The sequence below is a fragment of the Ruditapes philippinarum genome, unplaced genomic scaffold, assembly GCF_026571515.1.
Source record: "Ruditapes philippinarum isolate M1 unplaced genomic scaffold, ASM2657151v2 ctg1183_1_1_1_1, whole genome shotgun sequence".
Classification (NCBI taxonomy): Eukaryota; Metazoa; Mollusca; class Bivalvia; order Venerida; family Veneridae; genus Ruditapes; species Ruditapes philippinarum.
The window spans coordinates 189,395-209,273 of record NW_026862887.1 but is presented as its reverse complement, the minus strand read 5'-3'; the positions used below and the strand labels follow the sequence as shown (position 1 = coordinate 209,273).

At 33.3% G+C, this 19,879-nt stretch overlaps 2 protein-coding genes across 2 annotated transcripts; both read left to right on the top strand.

Annotated features, from left to right (window-relative positions):
- Positions 1 to 3,130: 3,130 nt before the first annotated feature.
- Positions 3,131 to 17,927, top strand: LOC132720516 (uncharacterized). Its single transcript, XM_060704669.1, has 18 exons — positions 3,131 to 3,580; positions 4,280 to 4,424; positions 4,925 to 5,106; positions 5,541 to 5,734; positions 6,248 to 6,509; positions 7,744 to 7,903; positions 8,466 to 8,507; positions 9,161 to 9,274; positions 9,647 to 9,852; positions 11,200 to 11,398; positions 11,631 to 11,819; positions 13,826 to 13,938; positions 14,322 to 14,550; positions 15,050 to 15,318; positions 16,012 to 16,099; positions 16,489 to 16,682; positions 17,212 to 17,373; positions 17,789 to 17,927. The coding sequence occupies exons 1-17, from the start codon at positions 3,131 to 3,133 to the stop codon at positions 17,332 to 17,334; spliced, it is 3,159 nt and encodes a 1,052-aa protein (XP_060560652.1). The 3' UTR covers positions 17,335 to 17,373; positions 17,789 to 17,927.
- LOC132720514 (serine/threonine-protein phosphatase 6 regulatory ankyrin repeat subunit C-like) lies at positions 17,848 to 18,492 on the top strand. The gene has a single exon (XM_060704668.1). The coding sequence runs from the start codon at positions 17,848 to 17,850 to the stop codon at positions 18,490 to 18,492; it is 645 nt and encodes a 214-aa protein (XP_060560651.1).
- Positions 18,493 to 19,879: the final 1,387 nt, after the last annotated feature.

Below are 19,879 nucleotides of genomic sequence, written 5' to 3'. Positions count from 1 at the left end.
TGGTTAAGCTTCGCAGTTACAAATACATTAATCTAATTTAACATGAACAAAAACAAACAAAAAAACACATACGTAATTCAAAGTCTGCGATACGGAACCATGGTAGGTTAAATCAATCATTTTCACCATAACAAAATGAATTGCTATACCAACTATTTACAAATTTTATTAAAAACTTTACAATGCTTAGATAAGGCATCACTATATAACACAGGGGGAAACATGTCCTGAATTGAGGTGCATGTAATTTATTTATTTATTTATTTATTTATTTATTTAGTTTCATTCATTCATTCATTCATTCATTCATTCATTCATTCATTCATTCATTCATTCATTCTCATTCATTCATTCATTCATTCATTCATTCATTTATCTGTTCTGTTCTGTTTGTTTGTTCGTTTGTTCTTGCTTGGACATAATATAAGGCTCTTGTTTGTTCGTTCGTTCGTTCGTTCCATTTTGTTTGTTTGTATTCCGTCAAACTTTGAAGCATTATGCATATATGCATAAAGTTATTTCAAAATTGAAATTCACAAAGACATGTTAACCATAACTGACTTGAATAAAAGAACAGATACATCGTAAATTAAACATAAACAAAGAAAACCGCTTATTATGATCAAAGACTGTTTAAAGTACATGTAGCTTTTAGAGAGAGAATTAGAATAATATGCTGGAGGATTCTAACACCGGTATTCCTAAAGATAGTACACTGTTCTTAAAGTTAAAACTTCTAAAAAGAAACACCAGGCAAAATCATATTGAAAACACATATCATCTCGAGTGCATTTAAGTATTGGTTTTGGTATGGAACCCAAGAACAGGCCCGATTGGTTATTTATGCAAATTTAAACCAGGGTATGTATAGCGTAACTGGTTTAAATTACATTTAAAGCCAGAACTTGCCTGGATTAATCTTTGCATAGTTGCGGACACAGGTGTTTGGCACTACTGCCACCCCATCCTTTTACCCACCCTACAACCCTCTTAGGCCTACCTCTCAAAAACAATTTAAACTGAAGTATTTTTCATTAAGAATATGTTTTAATATTTGATACATGCATATGCTTTTAGTTCAATTTTCGTCATTTCCCGCAAAATAAGAAATGATACAAATATATATGTTACAATGTATCATTTATATTTTTTGCGGGGAATTGTTTTGGAGAGGTAGAAGGGTTGTAGAATGGATAGGAGGAGGGTTGGGGTAGTGACCAATCAACACCTGTGGTGTCGGGAAAAAAGAGCACAATAGTAAACAGAAAACATAACCAACGATAGATGCCAAGGAAATAGTAAGAGTAATTTACAGAAGTATAGGAACATAGAGTTAAAGAACGAATACCTAAAACGAACATAATGATTAAGAAATATATTAGGAAAAATAAGGCCCAAACTTTAAGAAGGGAAATAAAACTGTGAGTAAGGTTGGTAAATACCAACTTAAATTCCAACACGATTTGTAATAAGGACTGTGGATATACAGGCATTCTTGTTTTTCAGTAGAACTGTATCATGGGATAAGTAACATTTATTTTGGTGCTAGCAGAATATAGTTATTGTAGCTTCCAACTGGCCACGCATTTTACAGGAATAAGTGTGTAGACATCATTTTTGTTATTATGGCAAAATTCTGTTTTGGAATAAAAAGCTAATACCTGTTCCCATTTTCCCTCTCTTTTTTGTATGTCATCTTCAGAAGAGTTGTTCTGAGTTGAGAACGTAGAACACCAGGCTAGGAACTAGTGTGAATGTAGCTTATTAACTTCTTTTCGCGAAAAAATGGACCTTGAATACTTCTTATACGGTAAATGGAAACATTTTTGCTCATGTTGTTGGCATTTTAATGCGTATCTCGTGGTTATTTGACATTTTGTCTTCTAGTCCATCAATAAAATGATTGCTAGCAATTTCTCTTACCACACATGTACGTAATGCACTTTCATAAAAATGCTTATGGCGTATCAATTGCCTAGTATAAGTAACGATCCGAACTTGACAAGAAAGTTTCTGAAGAAACATATTGTTTGTCAACTATAACTTGAATTCAATTCCTTTGGTTACAAAACATTTAATATTTAAGTTATATATAGTCTACTTAGAATCAAAATAATCCGGATATGAGAAAATAATACATTGAAACTGCTATCACTGTTTCCATGGTAATAGAAAAAAAATATATTGACAAGAATTAACTGGTATCTTTTATTTGTAAGTAGTACTGTACAATTTCCTATGTTAAACTGAAGGTGGGATACGTTTCTTTATATATAAGTGTCAGTATAATAAGATCTTAAAGACACGAGGTATTAACTTTGTATCGTGTGAAAACGGCTGCCATGACGACCATCTCGGCATATATGAATGGTCCCATGGTCAAAATGTATCTCATGTTTTAACGAGCATTTGGCCAAGTTGGGTGCTTGATTTCCTTTTTTTTTTTTTTTTAAATATTTTGACATATTTTGTTACAAGTTGACTAGACTTTATGATATTAAAAATTAAAACACCTGTAGCACTTTTAAATTCAAATATTCAGCCTGGTTCCCTTTCATTTTAGAGTACATTTAAAAAGTCATGGCCTGATGTAAGTAATCAGGGAACCAGTTAAACTAAACCGGCGTATTATGGATACAACCTGTAAAACATAGCTATTAAATTACAGCGTATTGTTTTGCACTACTTTCATACTGATATCAATACACATAGAACAAAAGTAATAGTTGAAATGTCAACACTAATTATACACGCTCAAGAAAATAATATCCTTAAAAGAATGATAGAACTTTAAACTGACTTCGCCTAGTGAACTTATTGTTTTCTTAGTTTAGTCACAACATTAAGCTCAATATTATTTCATGGAATCGCGGAATATTTTCAGGCAAGTAATTTCCCCTTTTTTCCAGAAATTCAATAGTTAATAATTGTTATTTTTTAAGTTGAAATGAAAAATGTAAACATATCTTTTTTAGCATGGTAATAGTCAATATTCATGATATCGTACAATATCATAGTTACGGTGATTGAAGAGTTTATATGTCGGAACATAGCCCATGCCGTCCTGTAGAGCTTGGAAGCTATAAAGTACAATCTGTAAGATCAAAGTATTTAATTTACACTTCCAGCTATGGCCGAGACTGAACTGCATGTAGTGGACTTAGTTGCAGAACCTGATCCTGATCCAAAAGAAGTTGATAAAGATATTGATAAAGGAGTTGATAAAGACAGTAGTAAAGAAATTAGCCAAGAAATCGATAACGAAATTGATCAACAAGCTGATATTGGAATAGTTAAAGAAACAGAAACCGGTCACGTAAATGATGTAGAAATTGATACGGCAATTGAAAAAACAGTTGATGAAGGAACTGAAATAGAAATTAATAAAGAAAGTGATCAGGAAATTGAAGCAGGACTTAAACCGCACGCCGTTGAACAGGAACAGGACGACGCGAATGATATGTCAAAGAATGTTGGTCACACTCGCTCTAAAGATAATGGACTGAATTTTCGATACACCGATCCGCCGAAAACAAGCAAAGAACGTGAGGAAATAAGTACCCTGTCTCTTCCAGTGATAGTAAGTTTTTAAAAACCTTTCAACAATTTTAAAGGATTTAAAATCACTGTTTGGTGCATTTATAACCGTATATTACTTGACAATATTAAAATTCAATAAAATAACATCATTCGACCCAAAGGTTTAGATTTAGATAAAAACAAAGTCAGCCAGAGGTGAGGTTTAACATTGCTGTTAAGGTACCTGCCTTTCAACCCATGAATCGTTGGTTCGAGACGGGTCACGATCATGTTTCTTAGTATCATTATTATGATTCCAGTACTGGATAGTCAAAGTAGTCGACTCACATTTAACCCTTAAAAGTCCAAGTGGCGTAAATAATTATATGTTTTAATCTTACTATAACTTTACGCATAGTTAGCTTATTAATGCCAGGGTCTTTCAAATAGAGTTAATGCTAACTGTGCGTAAAGTTATGATAAGATTCTAAAACATTTCAATAAATTCAATGAAATTTAATAAAGCTATTTTTAGGGCATTTCAGAACTGTATACTACATGCACTTGATAATCGTTATATTCAATTTGATATTATTTTTGTTCAAGTACACGTCGAGATACATGTATAATTACGATGAAACCTGCTCACATTTTACATGCGTTTAACCAGAATAGCTGTAGAAACCACATTTTAGGCAATACTACCAATTATACTTAATTAATATTGAAATATACAATACATTGCATAATTATGTTTCAGCCGAACACAGTGTCGCCACCTGTGTCAATAACAGGCATATTGAACGATGTTGAGTTTGAGCCTACTAAGACGTCACCAGGATTCACACCCGCCTGGGACGAACCAGTCGTATCGTCTCAACGTTCCATGCCCGTGCGTTCAAAAAGTGAGTTAGGGTTTACCAGTTAGTTTTTTACTGAAATCTCGCTTTATTGTGTATTGTAAAAGAATTAGAATTCAAAAGAAACAGATGAATCCGAACTGGTTTGTTTGGACCTTATGATCATGAATGGTAGAATTTAAGGCACAAGTTTTTAAAAGTCCTGCCAGTAAAATAAGAATTTAATTAAAGTCTATAAAAAAGTTTCAGAAACATTGAAAAATTCAAAGACCTCCCTAAAAAGGAAATGGCCTTTTGTTTATTTTAACTATTGGTTCATAGCATTGCTGGAACCGAAAAGATTAGCTTTTGTGACAATCGCAACTTTTCGGACATTTCAGTCAGTCTTCGGATATTATTGATAAAAGCCAAGATGTTTCGATTGCTTTTGCCATCCTTATGGAGCCATACAAGCCAATATATTTGTGCAGTCTGACCAGATTCTATACTGACTGTTTGTTTTCTTGTTCTGTAAATATCTAAACCCCTCTTTTGTTTTATTTCAGGAAAAAGAGAAATTGTCAAGCTTCCGAATATAACATCACGTGATGTTCGTAAAACCAGAAAGAGACGTCCAGTAAGAAAGCGCATATCGAACTCGCCACCCAAACATTACTATGAATACCGATACATTCTTAACAACAGGATAAGGCTTACCAAAATCTACACAAGACCTCCAAAATTTGCTGTAATTATATTTCTTTTCTTTTTCATAGAGCTTCTCGTGAGTAATTTGGGGTTTGTTCCAGTTTATCTGAGGATATAAAGAAGTTTTATATAACAGTTATATCGGGAAATAAGCACAAAAAGTGCCCAGTGAGGGTATAACGTTACACGTTTGTCTTTGTAGCTTAGGATTTATTCGAGGAAACCCACGATTGTTGTTTTCTTGATAAAATCTTTTGTTATGTTTATTTGTTAATGAAACAATATATAGAAAAAATGTGAAAACTCGGTTTGAATAGGTCTATTCACGAATCACATGATGTACTTGCTACTTTTGCTCACTCCATAGCATCGGCTTAGAACACCTTACCGTAATTTGTAAGGAGATTGTCCAATTAAATCTCAAAAAGAAAAGTTTGACCATTTACTTTTTTTCTAAAATTATTTACGTTACAGCAGTTACTGAAAAGTGAGACAAACTTTATTCGGATGAGCAGGGTAATAGTCGTATTGGGGACGATGTTGTTACGAGATGTCTTGAAAGCGTATATAGATCGGTTGTACCCACCGAAAGACTTGCAACAGTTTCTACAGCACTATAAACGCAGGCTTATCAGTTTCGCATCCACCCAGAAACTTCTCCAGAATAGGTTAAGATTTTGCACAAGGGTGACTGTATGTTCACTGACACATTGAATGTGAGCCACTTTTTTCCACACCATCGTTTATTTAATTGGTGATGGCAAGAAAACACTATCTACCCTAAAATTTGGCGGAAAAATGACCTTTGTCCGCGCGTGTTCAAATTCTTGTGGCATGCACTTTTTATAAATGTTCATTGATGAGATGTTACACACATGGATTGCATTCTTAATATCAGAATAGTAAATTGCATTCATTTTGTAGAATTTATGGTATTTTTTTCTTTTGTTTTATGTTTTCGTTGACGTGTTTTTGTTTTGGTTTGTTTTTGCATTTGTCAGTGAAATGGTAAAATTTAAAATATCACAGAGGGTTTATCATATTTTCGGGCCTTTCATATGTTGATATATTAACTTGGTTCCAAGATAAAATAAATTCTCTTTAGTAAATCCTTTCCTTTTGCAAGTATTAAAGTATCATTTTTTTATCATTACAAGTCTACATTTTTGTATAATTTACAGATGGCACGTTCTTTTTGATTACGAAAGTTATGAAGTGGAACTTAAAGACCTGGATCCCGCTCTCGTATTCTGGTTCCTGCGTTATGTATGTCATTTCAAGAAGCAGACGGACCTAATTTGGAAATGGAAACCAGCCGTGAATGATACAAGTGTAGCAGCCGACATCACTAGAATCCGTGACATGAGAAATGGGCTGATAAACGCTACAGAATTTTCTCTTTATGACGAAGAATATGAGCGGAAAGTAGAAGAATTTAAATCGGTACAGTAGAGCTATTGTTATATTTGTAAGGCATATAAACTGCCGAAGATTTTCTTTAATCATTACAAAGATAATACAAATTGTATTTTTAACATGATAAACAATATTGAGGCTCCGGTTGCTCGGATAATGTAGTAGTTGCACAGGGCCACCGCCTCGATGAATTATGAGAATAATTTGCGTAGTCTTTACACGGTCTGTTCCGCAATATTTGATTGACATGTGTTTGGGTGATAAAATTAATTACATGTGGGTTATAAAAAAATACATGGTGAAATACGATATACATTCATATTACGAACAAAATAAGTTCTACTGCTTATATTAGTACAGCTTTGAAATACACATGGACCATAAGTCATACATCGGCATTTATCTTACGGAATTCACAAGTAATTCTTCAATATACACTTTGTGGCGCCGTTATATGTCATAACGAAGCTTAATGTCTTACCATTGCCGCTAAATGTCGCAACCGCCGATAATTGTCTCAAAATATTTTGCTGTTAAATGTCGCAATGATGACGTTAAATGTCGCATCATTATCCTTTACCGTTAAATGTCATAGGCTCATAGCACTACCGTTTAATGTCACAATATCTAAATTTATGTATAACAACTGTTTTCAACTCAATATTAGCCTTATAAAACAGGAAAGGATCTGCTGTGATGTACAAAGTTAATGGTTGAAATTAAAGTCATCTTAGTCGGTATTATAAATTGACGACCACAATTCATGTCAAAAAGCCCCATTTGTGATAAAACACATGTGCATGTATACGTTTTTCATAACAACCCAGATGTCGATATTTTGAGCTACGACACAAGCTTGAGATGGATCTAACACACTGAGAAGTTTATTCTAGAGAGATTCAATTAAAATTAAATCTCAGATCAGATTTTTTATATATATATTTTGTGTCGGTCTGTCACCTACAAGCATGTTTGCCGGCGGTTTTATCGACCTTAAGGGTATTATACTAGATGTCGTTGCGACATATAACGGCGCCACACACTTTCTTCGGTAAACTGAAAATTGCATTTATTGTTTTGGCTTTTACTTCAGCACGAACTTTGGATGACTGTCATGATTTCATTTTATTATTGTTTCGCATTTAAAGCGACTAACTAAGCGAAATTTGAAATCGTGCTTTAATAGGTATTTGAAAAACAAAATTAGAGTCCATTACAAAAGTTGTTTTTTTTGAGTTAATGACACTTTCAATACCTTCAGGTTATGGAACGGCTAAGTACGGGAAAAAGACTGTCAGAGATGAATGGGATTCTGAGCGAACTACAGTCTTTTACCGTGAAAGTGACAGACCGTGACGAGAATCTTGATATACTTAGAAAATGGGCGGAGGAAACACGTGATCGATACATCGATAAAATTGGTATAAATATAATAATTATTGAAATTTAGATTATTATTATTATAACTATTTCAGTAGAGGTGCATATATCTTATACACATTGTTAAAATTAATACATTATTGCTTTTTGTTGTTGGTTTTCTTTCTTTCTTTCTTTTTTGTTTTTTGTTGTTTTTTTTTGTTTGTTTGTTTGTTTTTGTTTTTTTGTTTTTGTTTTTTTGTTATCAAATTATGAATAGTTCTTAACAAAAACACATCTACGGTGAAAGATGAAATTAAAATAAAAAAAAAAACGGAATCCCTAAAAAAGTCCAAAACGACAAAATAGAAAATGTTGGCTCGGTTTAATTAGAACTGTTCATGGACGGCAATGTGGAACATGCAAGTTACCTTCCACGCCCCCTAGCACCGGTTTAAGCAGAATTCAAAATTCAAATATGAAAAATGGTGAAATTTTGAATTTAGAAACATCCGCAAATGTGTTCATATTATTGGTCACATTTTAAAAAAAAAATTGGATTTTTAATTAGAAATGAAATAATATACTTTTTGATTCAGTATGTTCTTTTTTATCATTTAATAGCACCGAATAAACAAGACTGGGAAACAGTTAAAGAATGTAAAGGTATATAAATTATGACTGTATTTTCTAGTAAATTGTATAATGTCATTAATTACATACATGTATTCGCATGAAAAAACGTGTGACATAAAAAAAGTAAGCAACTTTGGTATCGAAGCATGCACAAATGTTTTCCTTTGCGATGTTTTACTTTTACTTAAAATTTGAAATTCAAATCGGTGCATTTTTATTATATGAATCATGCCTCTAAATGCTTTTATTTTTATTTCTCAAAATCTTCTTATTTTAGGAGTCCTGTTATATAGTTTCGAAAAGTTACTCATTGGCCATATACATGAATGATCTTTTGCTTCTGTTGCCTTTTGGCATTAGACTAGTAGAGGTATAATAGTGGTTTAATATATTTGTATGGAAGTCAAATTACTACTTTGTTTATGTTTTGCTACCTTCATAACAAATAACTTCACATTGAGATCTACTTTCTTCTGGTGACAAGCATATAAAATGCTCTGAAACCATTATTTACACACTATGTAACTCATATTTGCCCTTTCTAAAGAAGGAAAAACCTATTGGTTTCTGGGGCAAAATGTGCATTCTATGTTAAGAAAAATCAGAAAGTAAAGAGAAGTTTCAAAGTAAATACAACCGCCCATTTTTTACCTCACTCGTTCATTTAATCACATTTATTTCAGCAATGACCCGGCGGTATCTCAAAAGATTTAACAGATCAAAAGTTTTTGTAAAAACAAAATTCTATCAGCAGGCAAAGCAGAAGCTTCAAAAGAATGGATTTGTAATTATTAAAGGTAAACATTATTTACCCCAGCGTTTTATTACCTTTTGCTTCCTTCACAAACCTGTGAATAAAAATTACCTATGAATGAAAATGCCCATGGTTTAATTTTGCATTCAAGCTAAAACACGTCTGTCAATACTTCGGGTGATTTTGGTAATCTCCGTATTTCCACTTATTTTCGTTATTGTTTCTGGTCGGAGACAACGACTCTGGTCATTGCTGAGAAGTGTTGCTCTTGACAGCTTTATTAAGTATATGTATTGCTTACCTATACAGGAATTGATACTGTTGTGTAAAATTGTTATTGGCCTTGCAAATGGCCATTCTGAAGAGGTTTCATTGTAAATTGCTTTATTTAAAAGTGTGAATATATTTTCAACAGGAAACACTGGTGAGGGGAAGACGACAACGGCACTGGCGCTAATGGCGGCATTGCACGAAGAAGACGAGGTGTTACTTGTAACGTCACCGGAACAATGGAAATACATTAACAAACATGCAGTGGGCGTCGTACTGTTTGATGATTTACTGGGTAGCATGCATTTTGAAGAGAAACAATTAAGTGATTGGCAAGGTTATTTTGATGAGGTGAGAACCCTTCGTTGTTGTTTTTATTTGTTTGGGTCGTCAGACCAAACAAATAATGGCAGCGAAATTTCAGAGCCGAATGCTGTTAATTGCAAATGCCTAAAGTAGTCCACTTTTTTGAAGCGGTTACTTCCCTTTTTATGTACACTAACGCAGAAAAATTCAGGGGAGATCAATGCGTAAAGATTGTCAAATGACAGGCGCATTAATTTTCAAGCAAAGTAGTTCCCGAATGGTCGAATATTGTTTCATTCTTTATAGATATACATGCTTACAGTAAGCTCCATGATTATTTACCGTGTTTATTATTTATTTATTATCCGTGTTTAGCGTCGAAATAATAAGAGTTACAAACCCTAATTTAGAATGATATGGTTTTCTTCGGGCCGTTAAGATAGGGTTTGCACGCTCGCTTATGAATCGAGAGGTCTCGAGTTCAAATCCCAGTTGAGGCAACTTTTTTTTTAAATTTTATTTTTTAAAGTCAAATAAACATTGAATTGACTATCAGTGTTGCAATTAGTCTTATAGCCAATTTACTACAGTTAAAACACTGGAAAGCATTGGTGGCACTATACAAAAACAAATTGGTTTATAATCTCACAACCTTCACCTTTCTGACATTCTGAGACCTAACAAATTCAGCGCCTTCTGTGCTTTGATTTGTATAGCAGTGGTATGATAGTAATTGCCACCATAGAAAAAGACCTAATATATTATATTTTTGAATATTATTCTTCACCAAATATAAGAAATTTGAATGCAAATTTATTATAATTATGGTATACATCTTTTATTCATTGTTCAATGCAGGACCCTTCATATCTGATGACTACCAGAAAAATCACGTAAAGGGGAGATTACTCGGACTCATAATCAACTTCATAATAGAATTTTCTGAAAACGTTTCAATATCATAAAAAATGAAAACATAAATTGAAATTCTATTAGTAGAAAACGAGCATATCGTGTACAGAATAATTTGATTCATTTATGATAAATTTTACTAAAATTTTGATTTCGTCAAGATCTATCGGCACTTCTTTAAAGGCACATTGTTACTTACTTTTTGAAAACTATTACATAAGATCAAAAATATAAAGCTTTTGAGAAATAGAACAAATGCGTTTCTGTGGCATTAATGGTCTTTAATAATATACATGGTTACACTTGTGTTGTGATATCATTTGTTCCCCTCATTAAGCAGACATTTCGGTTCCTTATTGATGCCTGATAATCGAAATTGTCGGCTTCGAAAGGACAACACGTAAATGCCCGAACATTGCCGATTACCGTGTTATATCGAACCATTTATATAACATTATTGTCAAACGTTTGTTGTTACAGATGTACCGTGGTTGTAGCGGCAAGAAAGGAACCTCTACTACCCCGAGAAATTGCGAGATTTGCGCTTCTGACAGAAAAGACCGTGTATGCGCAAAAGTGGTGATAACTATGCGAAAACACGTTTTCGATCATTGCTGGCCGACGTTATCGAAATACAAATTGTTTGCACAAGAAAATGTTGTTGAATGCAATTCAATAGGTAAGTGTGGGTTTAAAGCGTTCTTGGCCCAAAAGAAGAACAGTGTAAAAAATGAAAGGAAACCAAGGATTCATTATGAATTTTCTATACTACTTTAAACTTACTAAAACCTTTCAATATTAAATATCATAGAGAGGTTCCGTTTTCTGTATATATGAGAACAGTTTTATTCTTCAATGTGCTACTTTCTGTTTACAATATGGTAAAATGTAAAATATTTAACTTTTTTCAGAACTTACATTTTCGGAGAAACGGGCAATTTTATCCAAACACATTGTCGCAGATCACAAGATTCGGACAGAAGTGGACAAAAGTGCTAAACTACCCATATCCAAACTGGGCTTTCCAGAAAGTTGTGCGCTCTTTGTCAGTCAAGAACCATTTCTCGATCTAGGGTCACAGTTCTTTGAGCGGCCTATAGGTAATTTAAGTTTAAAACAATTTAGTAGTCAGCAAAGGTATATATATATTAGGTTTTTGAGTTATAAATCGTTTTAGTCATATGTTGGAGAAACTTGGTAATAATTGATGGATTGGGATTGACAAGGACGGACACTAACTAGAACACTCTATTAGCTATTTCCGTCGATTCCCCGCAGCATACTATCCAAATTTATGCTAATTTCCATGATTTATTTTTACAATGTACTTAAAAGTTAAATATTGTAAATTGAACAAGTAAAATAATTAACACATTGCAAATGGCACTAACAATTACCAAAGAGAGTTCAAAATATGCAAAAATAGCCTTTATTACGTTCATCATGCAGTAGAAATATGGTGATAAATTCTGAAAAAATCAGTCTTTCTTTAAATCTTAATATACATTTTTCTCCAGTATGATCTTCTTGAAATAGTTTGGTTAATCTGGAGGCATGACCGTAGCCTTAAAAAATTTGAATGAACATTCGCAATAGGAGCAAGTGCTTCAAATTTATTGTTTCAATAAATAGAATAGATACTTTTATTTTATGCTTTTCAGTGGATTACTGATTTATCCGTGAAAATTATATTTGATAATTTCACAGTAAAAATTATCAAAATATAATTTCACACTTTTCAATGACGAAACTACTTTTTAAAGATTTTCCCCATGTGGTACCTCAATTTTATTTTTGCTGACAATTCTGACAATGTCAGGCTGTTTAAAGAAAAAGCAAAGCTGAAATTGATAAATAACTTAAATGTCAAAAGTAATAAAAAGAAGAAAACTTACTTCTATTCATTCAAATTCCAATCACCAAATTTCGTCTTTAAATTTTTTTGTTTCAATTTTTACAGTCTGAAAAATACATTCCTTCCACATGCAAAACTGCTCTTGATGACATCTGGGCACATTAAAGTATCCTAAGAGCAATAACTGTCGTATGCTCGTAGAATAAGTAAACTACCCAGCGTTCCTGAGCCAGCCTCCAAGTTTTCCATTTTCCTATCTGCATTTTTGAATGTTTTCACATCTGTCAACACTTATTTTTTGTCTGTTACAATCCTCAAATAAGTTTTCTTTCTTTTAAAAAGGTGTATGACTAACAAATCCAAATGATATCCCTCTGAATCAAACACAATTATTTTCCTCCCGTGAAATACACAACTTTAAAAAATGGCTGCCGCTTACATTTAACAAAGCCAGGTCTAATATAAATTCGCAGTAAGTAACAGAAATTTGGATGGATGGTTGGACTTTTTCTCCTACAAGAATTGTTTGTTTTTATTATTAAAACAAGCGAACATTCATATTTTTTTAATAAAATGAATAATATCACCGTCATTTAACGTTGATTGCCGAACTTATTTTTCAGCTCAAGACTTCTTGTATTTAATGAGAAATTCCTACTAAATGGGGCTCTCAATGGGGAAAACAGACGTTAATATTATGGAAATTTCGTTTTAACTTGTTTTTAAGCATAAAATAAAAGGAAAATTTGTTTGTTTGTTGTGTAAGATGTAATTTTATTTCATCTCGTGAACATTAAAAACAGTATTCTCACTCGTGGCTACGCCACTCGTGAGAATACTGTTTTTAAAGCCCACTCGATGAAATAAAATTTCATCTTACACACAAACAAAGAAATATCCTCTATGTAAATAAAATTTGTTATCGATACAATGTATTTGTTTTAAGAATTCGATCCTTTATCAACACATAAAATGTTGATAACTGTCACAAAAATTGCAATAATTTTATACAGTTAAGCTATTCCGTACGTCATTAAATCGTGGATTTCCGCCTGTCTTCGCCATTCTCTGCGGCGTTTGTAAATGTGACGGTAGGTTCAAACAATGTAGTTTTTTTTTTTAATTTTCAAGCCTTCCTTAACAAAAAGAAATAAAGAGAGATATATCATCAAAAGATTCCATTCAGAAAAATGTGTTTGTCTTTTTGTTTTTTTCTCGTGACTTTCTCGCATAGAGTTATTCTATTTATAGAAATATTACAACGCTCATTGGATGACTTGTTTAACAAAGACATGTACGGGTACCTTACACTTGTCGTAATGATGTTTCAACCAGGTGGCGCTCTTTTCGTCAAGAGACTTCAGGTACGGTAACTCATATTTTTCTGAGACAATCTTAATAAAGTGATAAATAAAATGAAAATATTTTTGAATACCGTAGAACATATTCCATTGCACTATAATCAGATTGCTGGATAAGATTTAGACAAATAATGAAAAATAATGAAAATGAGGCTACCATTCTGTTTATGTCTTCAATTGTTATCTCCCATTAAAGATACTTTTTTCCATTTATTTGTTTGGTAAATAACTTCGTAATAGCAATTGCGCTTTAAACATCAATTGAATTCAATGTTTTAATGGCAACAAAATGTTTAACCACAACAAAAAGAGATTTAATCTGTTTATGGTTTAGCATGGCCGAAATTTTATAAAAGGGGAATAACTCTCAATGTTTATTTTTAAAGGAGTTCGTGAACGGAGACTTCAAGAAACAAGTCATTGACATGGCTGGTGTGTGTGATATACCGATATCAGCAAATCTACCCGCCTTATGTTTAATGTCACTAGAAAACACTTTGAAACCGTACGTGTATTACTATGACGATATCGGCTGCTACACATTCGTGCACGAGAGCGTTCTTGAGATAATGATGTCAACATTTGTTGAGCGACATCCGCAGCATGTCCTCGAAAGTATTTACATTTGTATCATTAGTGTTGTGTAAGATAAATGTTGAAACCGGAAGTGATATGATTTTACCACCGTTCTGTTAGTCTGGTTCCGTGCCTACAAAATACGGAAAGTAGATAATGTAATGTAAGGGGAAGGAACTCCAGAGGACCGTACAGTCTGACCTATTGCTTGTATAGTTAAATCTGGATTTCCCCGAATCGAAATTGATAATGGAACGTTCGACAAATGGACGCCTGGCAAGTCCATTCATGAAATTCCGCAGTTTAGGTTAAGAGAAAAACAAATTTCATCAAATAAAAATAAGGATAACGTCAAAAGAATTCCGTAATATCAGTTTGTTCAAGAAAATTATGTCCTGTAAAAATTACACTCATAGATCTTGTTTCGAAAACTATGTTTAATTTTAGTCAACGTTAGTTTCCGATAATCAGCGTCATTAGCTTCTGTCGCATATTTGATAGGTATTTTTAAATAATTTCCTACCTAAAAATGTTTCAGCTTGTGCCATTCAGTTTATCATGGACTATGTGTCGACGTCAGAGAAAATTGGCGTACCACGTGATCAAATATTTATGATGAGGATGAAGAAGCCCCGATTCATGCTGCTGGCACAGCTGTTTGACCATTACATGGGCTACGGTTACGTTGTGAAAATCGCCCAACACAGAGCGTTCAGGGATCCCCAGTTTCGGGCATTCTTTTTTAATTACGTAAAACAGAAAGATTCTGTCCATGAGATTATTTTACGTTTAGATAATTCAGAAAAGGCAAGTTTTGTTTTCTCAAATTATACTTATCTCAAATTATGCTTGAGCAAACATTACGGCTATGTAATATAACTAAATTTTTTAATCAATCGGTTTTTATCAAATGCTTTGAAACGTACTTCCCAACTGCGTGAGTCACACTTTGATTTTATCATTAATTTTATTTCAAATGAATTGAATTTTGATTTAGAAGAGAATTGAAGGTGGAAAACCCAATGAAATATAAGATGAACAAGTATTTTTTCTCGACTCAAAGTTTTTCATTAATAACAACGTTATAGAGCCGCCCATTAAATGTTCTTCCAATATTTCTTATTTTGCCAGTGAGAACTAGCTTAATTCATCTTTTTTAATGAAACTCAAATTTATGTCTACCATTTTGTTTTCCAATGTAAATTTTAGTACCACCAGTTAGATTCGTCATATAGAATTAAATATATCCACTGAAAAGGATTCGATGCGTCTTGTGGGTAAAATGTTCACAGTATAATACGTTCGTGTTCCCATATGAGAATTATTATAGTTACAGGGTAGATATTTTTACGTGATAAACGGTATATGTGAAAAACAGTATTCGGTAGAGTGAAATTCGAGATAAGAGTATTTTGCAGTTGGCGTGATTAATATCAAATGCAAACTTTGCGAAGTATTCAGCAATTATAGACTTGATGTAGGTTATCTTTATATTTTAAGGAAGATTTACGGCATGTAGGATTTCTATATGGTGCCATTGACCAAGAAAAACCAAACGCTGAGCTTGCAATAGCCATTCTGAAGTTGGGTAAGATTACATAAAAATACCCTAATGGCAAATATTTAGCCATACTAACAACTGGCTTGGTCACTTTTTAACAGATTATAAACATGTTTTGGATAAAAAAATTTAAGCGAACTGATACTTGAGTTTATGTCCGTACTCCATAATGGTTTCTAGCGTAATTTGTAAAGATTTACCAAAGGTGCTACTCTGTGCTATACTTCAAGCACAAGCGGAAACCCGAGTAAAACCACTTTTCGAATGTTACGTAGTCGTGCAACAATTGAGCCCTTAGCGAGCGGGATTCAAAACCAGAATGACCAGGAGCCAAGTGATTCTAAGTACTTCAACGACCCTAATCTTGAAGAATAGAAACGTATGAAATTAAACTTGTTTTTTTTATTTAAATACAGGATGCCATGTGGACGGTTCTGTAAAAGCTGAATGGTGTCTGTCGGAATTAAGGTCATCTCTGTGCGTTGCTGTAAAAAGAGGGAACTTTTCTATATACGCAGCTCTAGTAGCCACAAAGATTGACATTCCCGATAAACTGCTCACCGACCGAGAATATCTGACGTCGATTGACATAGTGTCCGACATTTTGTGGGTAAGATTCCCGATTTTTGCAGGTCTCTGTTTTATATCCTGACGGAGAGGTGTCACGACATGCCTTTACTTTTATTTCTTAATTACTTTTTTAGTTTTGGCCAACTTCTACATTATCCAAAAAGTTACTCATTGTCCACTTACCTGAATTATATTTTTCATCTGTTGCTTTTTGGCAGTAAGTACAGTAATAGTGAATTAGTATTTTGTAAGGAAGTCAAAATACTACTTTACATTTTTTACTTTTATGACAGATTATTTTACGTGTTTCTTTACTTTCTTCAGGAAACAAGCATCAAACATTCTTTAAAACAAGTATTTTAACATAACAAAATTTATGTTTGCCCTTTCTAAAGAAGTAAAAAATTATTTGTTTCTTAGGTATGATGTGCCTTTAAACGTGTTATATGTTTAAATTTTATTACATCTTGAATGATGCATTTCACAAAAGTAATAAGTTAGTTTTGAATGAACATTTCAAAATAATGAAATAAATGAATTGTAAGAATGCTTTTTCTAATATCTTTCAGAAGCGCCCATGGAGCAAAGAGCAGAAGGATATTGCTCTTGTGAAGGCCTCGCGACTGACGTCACATGACGGATCCGAAATTGTGTCTCTTCTGCTGCAACACGATGCGTCTGTCAGCTCATAAGGTGTGGAACAACGGCTCTATGTGAAGCTGTCAAAGCAGGTGAGCTTAGTCGTGGTTTCGTTTTGATAAGACTGATATAAAGCTAACATTATATCTAACATCTAACATTGAGTTACCAACTTCCGGTATGACGTTTTATCAATCTGATTAAATCAGCTCCCAAATAACGCAACGTATTCGGATCTGATGATCACCAATATATTTGATATTTCGTCCAATGCCTATCTGCAAAGAACAGTTTGATTGCATGGCGAAAAATAGCTTTCTCGGGATTTCCGAATAAAAATGAAGGCGAAACATATACGGTGGTAATCTAAGTAATAGATCTGAACATTAGTCAGACTGGACGTTTTATATGAGTTTGGTGACAAAATATTATGATTTTTCAAGTATTTGCATATTGCCTCAGAGATTTTAAATTTGATATTATCAGTGTCATTTGTTATATTTTCAGGTAATGCAAAAACTGTCTCAATCTTGTTGCTATGTGGTGCCAGCATCTATGACCGCGACATGAATGACCAGTCGCCATTACATCATGCCTGTGACTGGAACCGTGTAGAGACCGTAAAATTGTTGTTGCAAAAAGGAGCAGACGTGAATACCAAGGACACTTCCGGTTTATCTCCTTTCCTAGTAGCCGCTGGATGGGGTAGAGACGAAATTATGCAAATGATCCTTGCAAAGAGGGTTGACCCGTTGTCTGTTGATGAATTTGAACACAATTTTCTGCATATTTGTGCGGCGAACGGACGCACTGGCGTTATGAACGCCGTAATGAGCCGTTTTCCAAATGAAATCAAACCAATTTTGATAGCAAGAAACAAATATGGCTGGACGCCGCTGGACTTTGCGATAAAATGCGGCCATCTTGGCGTTACAAAGCTTTTGGTCCGCACAATTCTGCAGATCGATAAACAAAAACCCGGACACAAAGCGTTCGTTCATACACGGTTCAATATAGTAAAACCTGAAGACTTGGGCCAAAATGAAAAATTCTTGCAAAGATTTGTTGACATTGATCTGGAGAAGGTTTGCTTTCAGATCCCCCGAGGAAAGTGGTACATTGAGGCTGGGACTCAAGACGATTACGACAAAGTTGTACATTTTGTATCAAAGTATGAAGACAGGCTGAAATTACGTTTTGCAAAGAATTGATAAATGAATTGAGCATTTTTGTAAAATGAAATTTGCATCACAGTCTACGTTGTTGTAATAAAGCAAAAAAAGATTCAAAAATAGTACTTATTGTGTTCGAGTCTTGCAAGTGCATGGCTTTATATGTACATTTTGTACTATGAATACAATGTATTTTAACAATTATGTGTTCCTTCATATTTCACCTGTGTATAAACAACCCATGGGTAACTGATTCCGCTGAACTACATTCATCACATGAAGTGTGATCCTAACGAGTACGCATGGATACCCGAAATTAATATAACCGTTGTTTTTCTAAAATATACAATAGTATTCAGTTTTCGTATTGTGGAAAAAGTCAGACATTGCATATGTTTGCAGTATTATAATAATATTTGTATTATGCTATACAAATGTATTTTTTCAATATAATATTACATGTCCTGTACATGTTGTATATGTTGGATATTCTACATTATTGGAGGAAATAAAAGAATTTATCTAGGTCAGACTACTGTATTAATTTTCCCATAGACATACATTACATGTATTTATGAAATGACCATTAACCAATCTTAAAATTGAGTATTCATGTTAAAAACGTGATTTTTTTTAAGAAGAATTAGATGCCTGACACATTAACTGATCTTGTTTTATAGAGTTGACGGGCCAAATTTTTCGCAAAATGTCTTCAAAGATATTTCCCCTCTTTTAACTGAAATTTTCTGTTGCTCACAGGCCTGACGTATACTCTTTTTTTTTTAAATGCAAATATCCAAATGAAAAAATTACCCTAAACAGTTATGAAACAGTTCATTCTCTTAAGAAAATAATTCAGTGTTAGTTTCTTAATTTTTTCCATACATTTTCATATATTCATCCAATCACCTGATGTCCCATTGAATTTTACGGTTTCCCCCCTGCACTTTTTGCAGCCAATCGCTGGCCATGTTACAATACAGTAATCTAACCTCTACCGTACATGGCATAATGTTCATTCCTGTTTCAAAAGAAAATGTGATAAACTATCATGATTATAGGACTGGTAGTGATTGATTGGAATGATAAATCAACAGAAAAGCAAGTATTAACTGTTATTCACTGAAAGTGACTGTTTATATAACAACAATATACAGTCAAACTTGTGTTAAAGACCACCTTCGAATAAAGGTCACCCTGTAAATCGGGGCATTTTTTCGACAATCCTTCACCGATAAAAATAACCTTCGAATAAAGACCACATGTCTATAAAGGTCATGTTCAGTTTCTCCTTTGTTTGTCCTTTGTTCACAGGTTTGACTGTAATTTAAAAAGAGTGAAAACTATATAGTTTTATTTGTTTAAAGAATCAACATCAAATAGTATTTCCATAAAAATGTGGTAGTCTATTGACTGCTTTATAAGT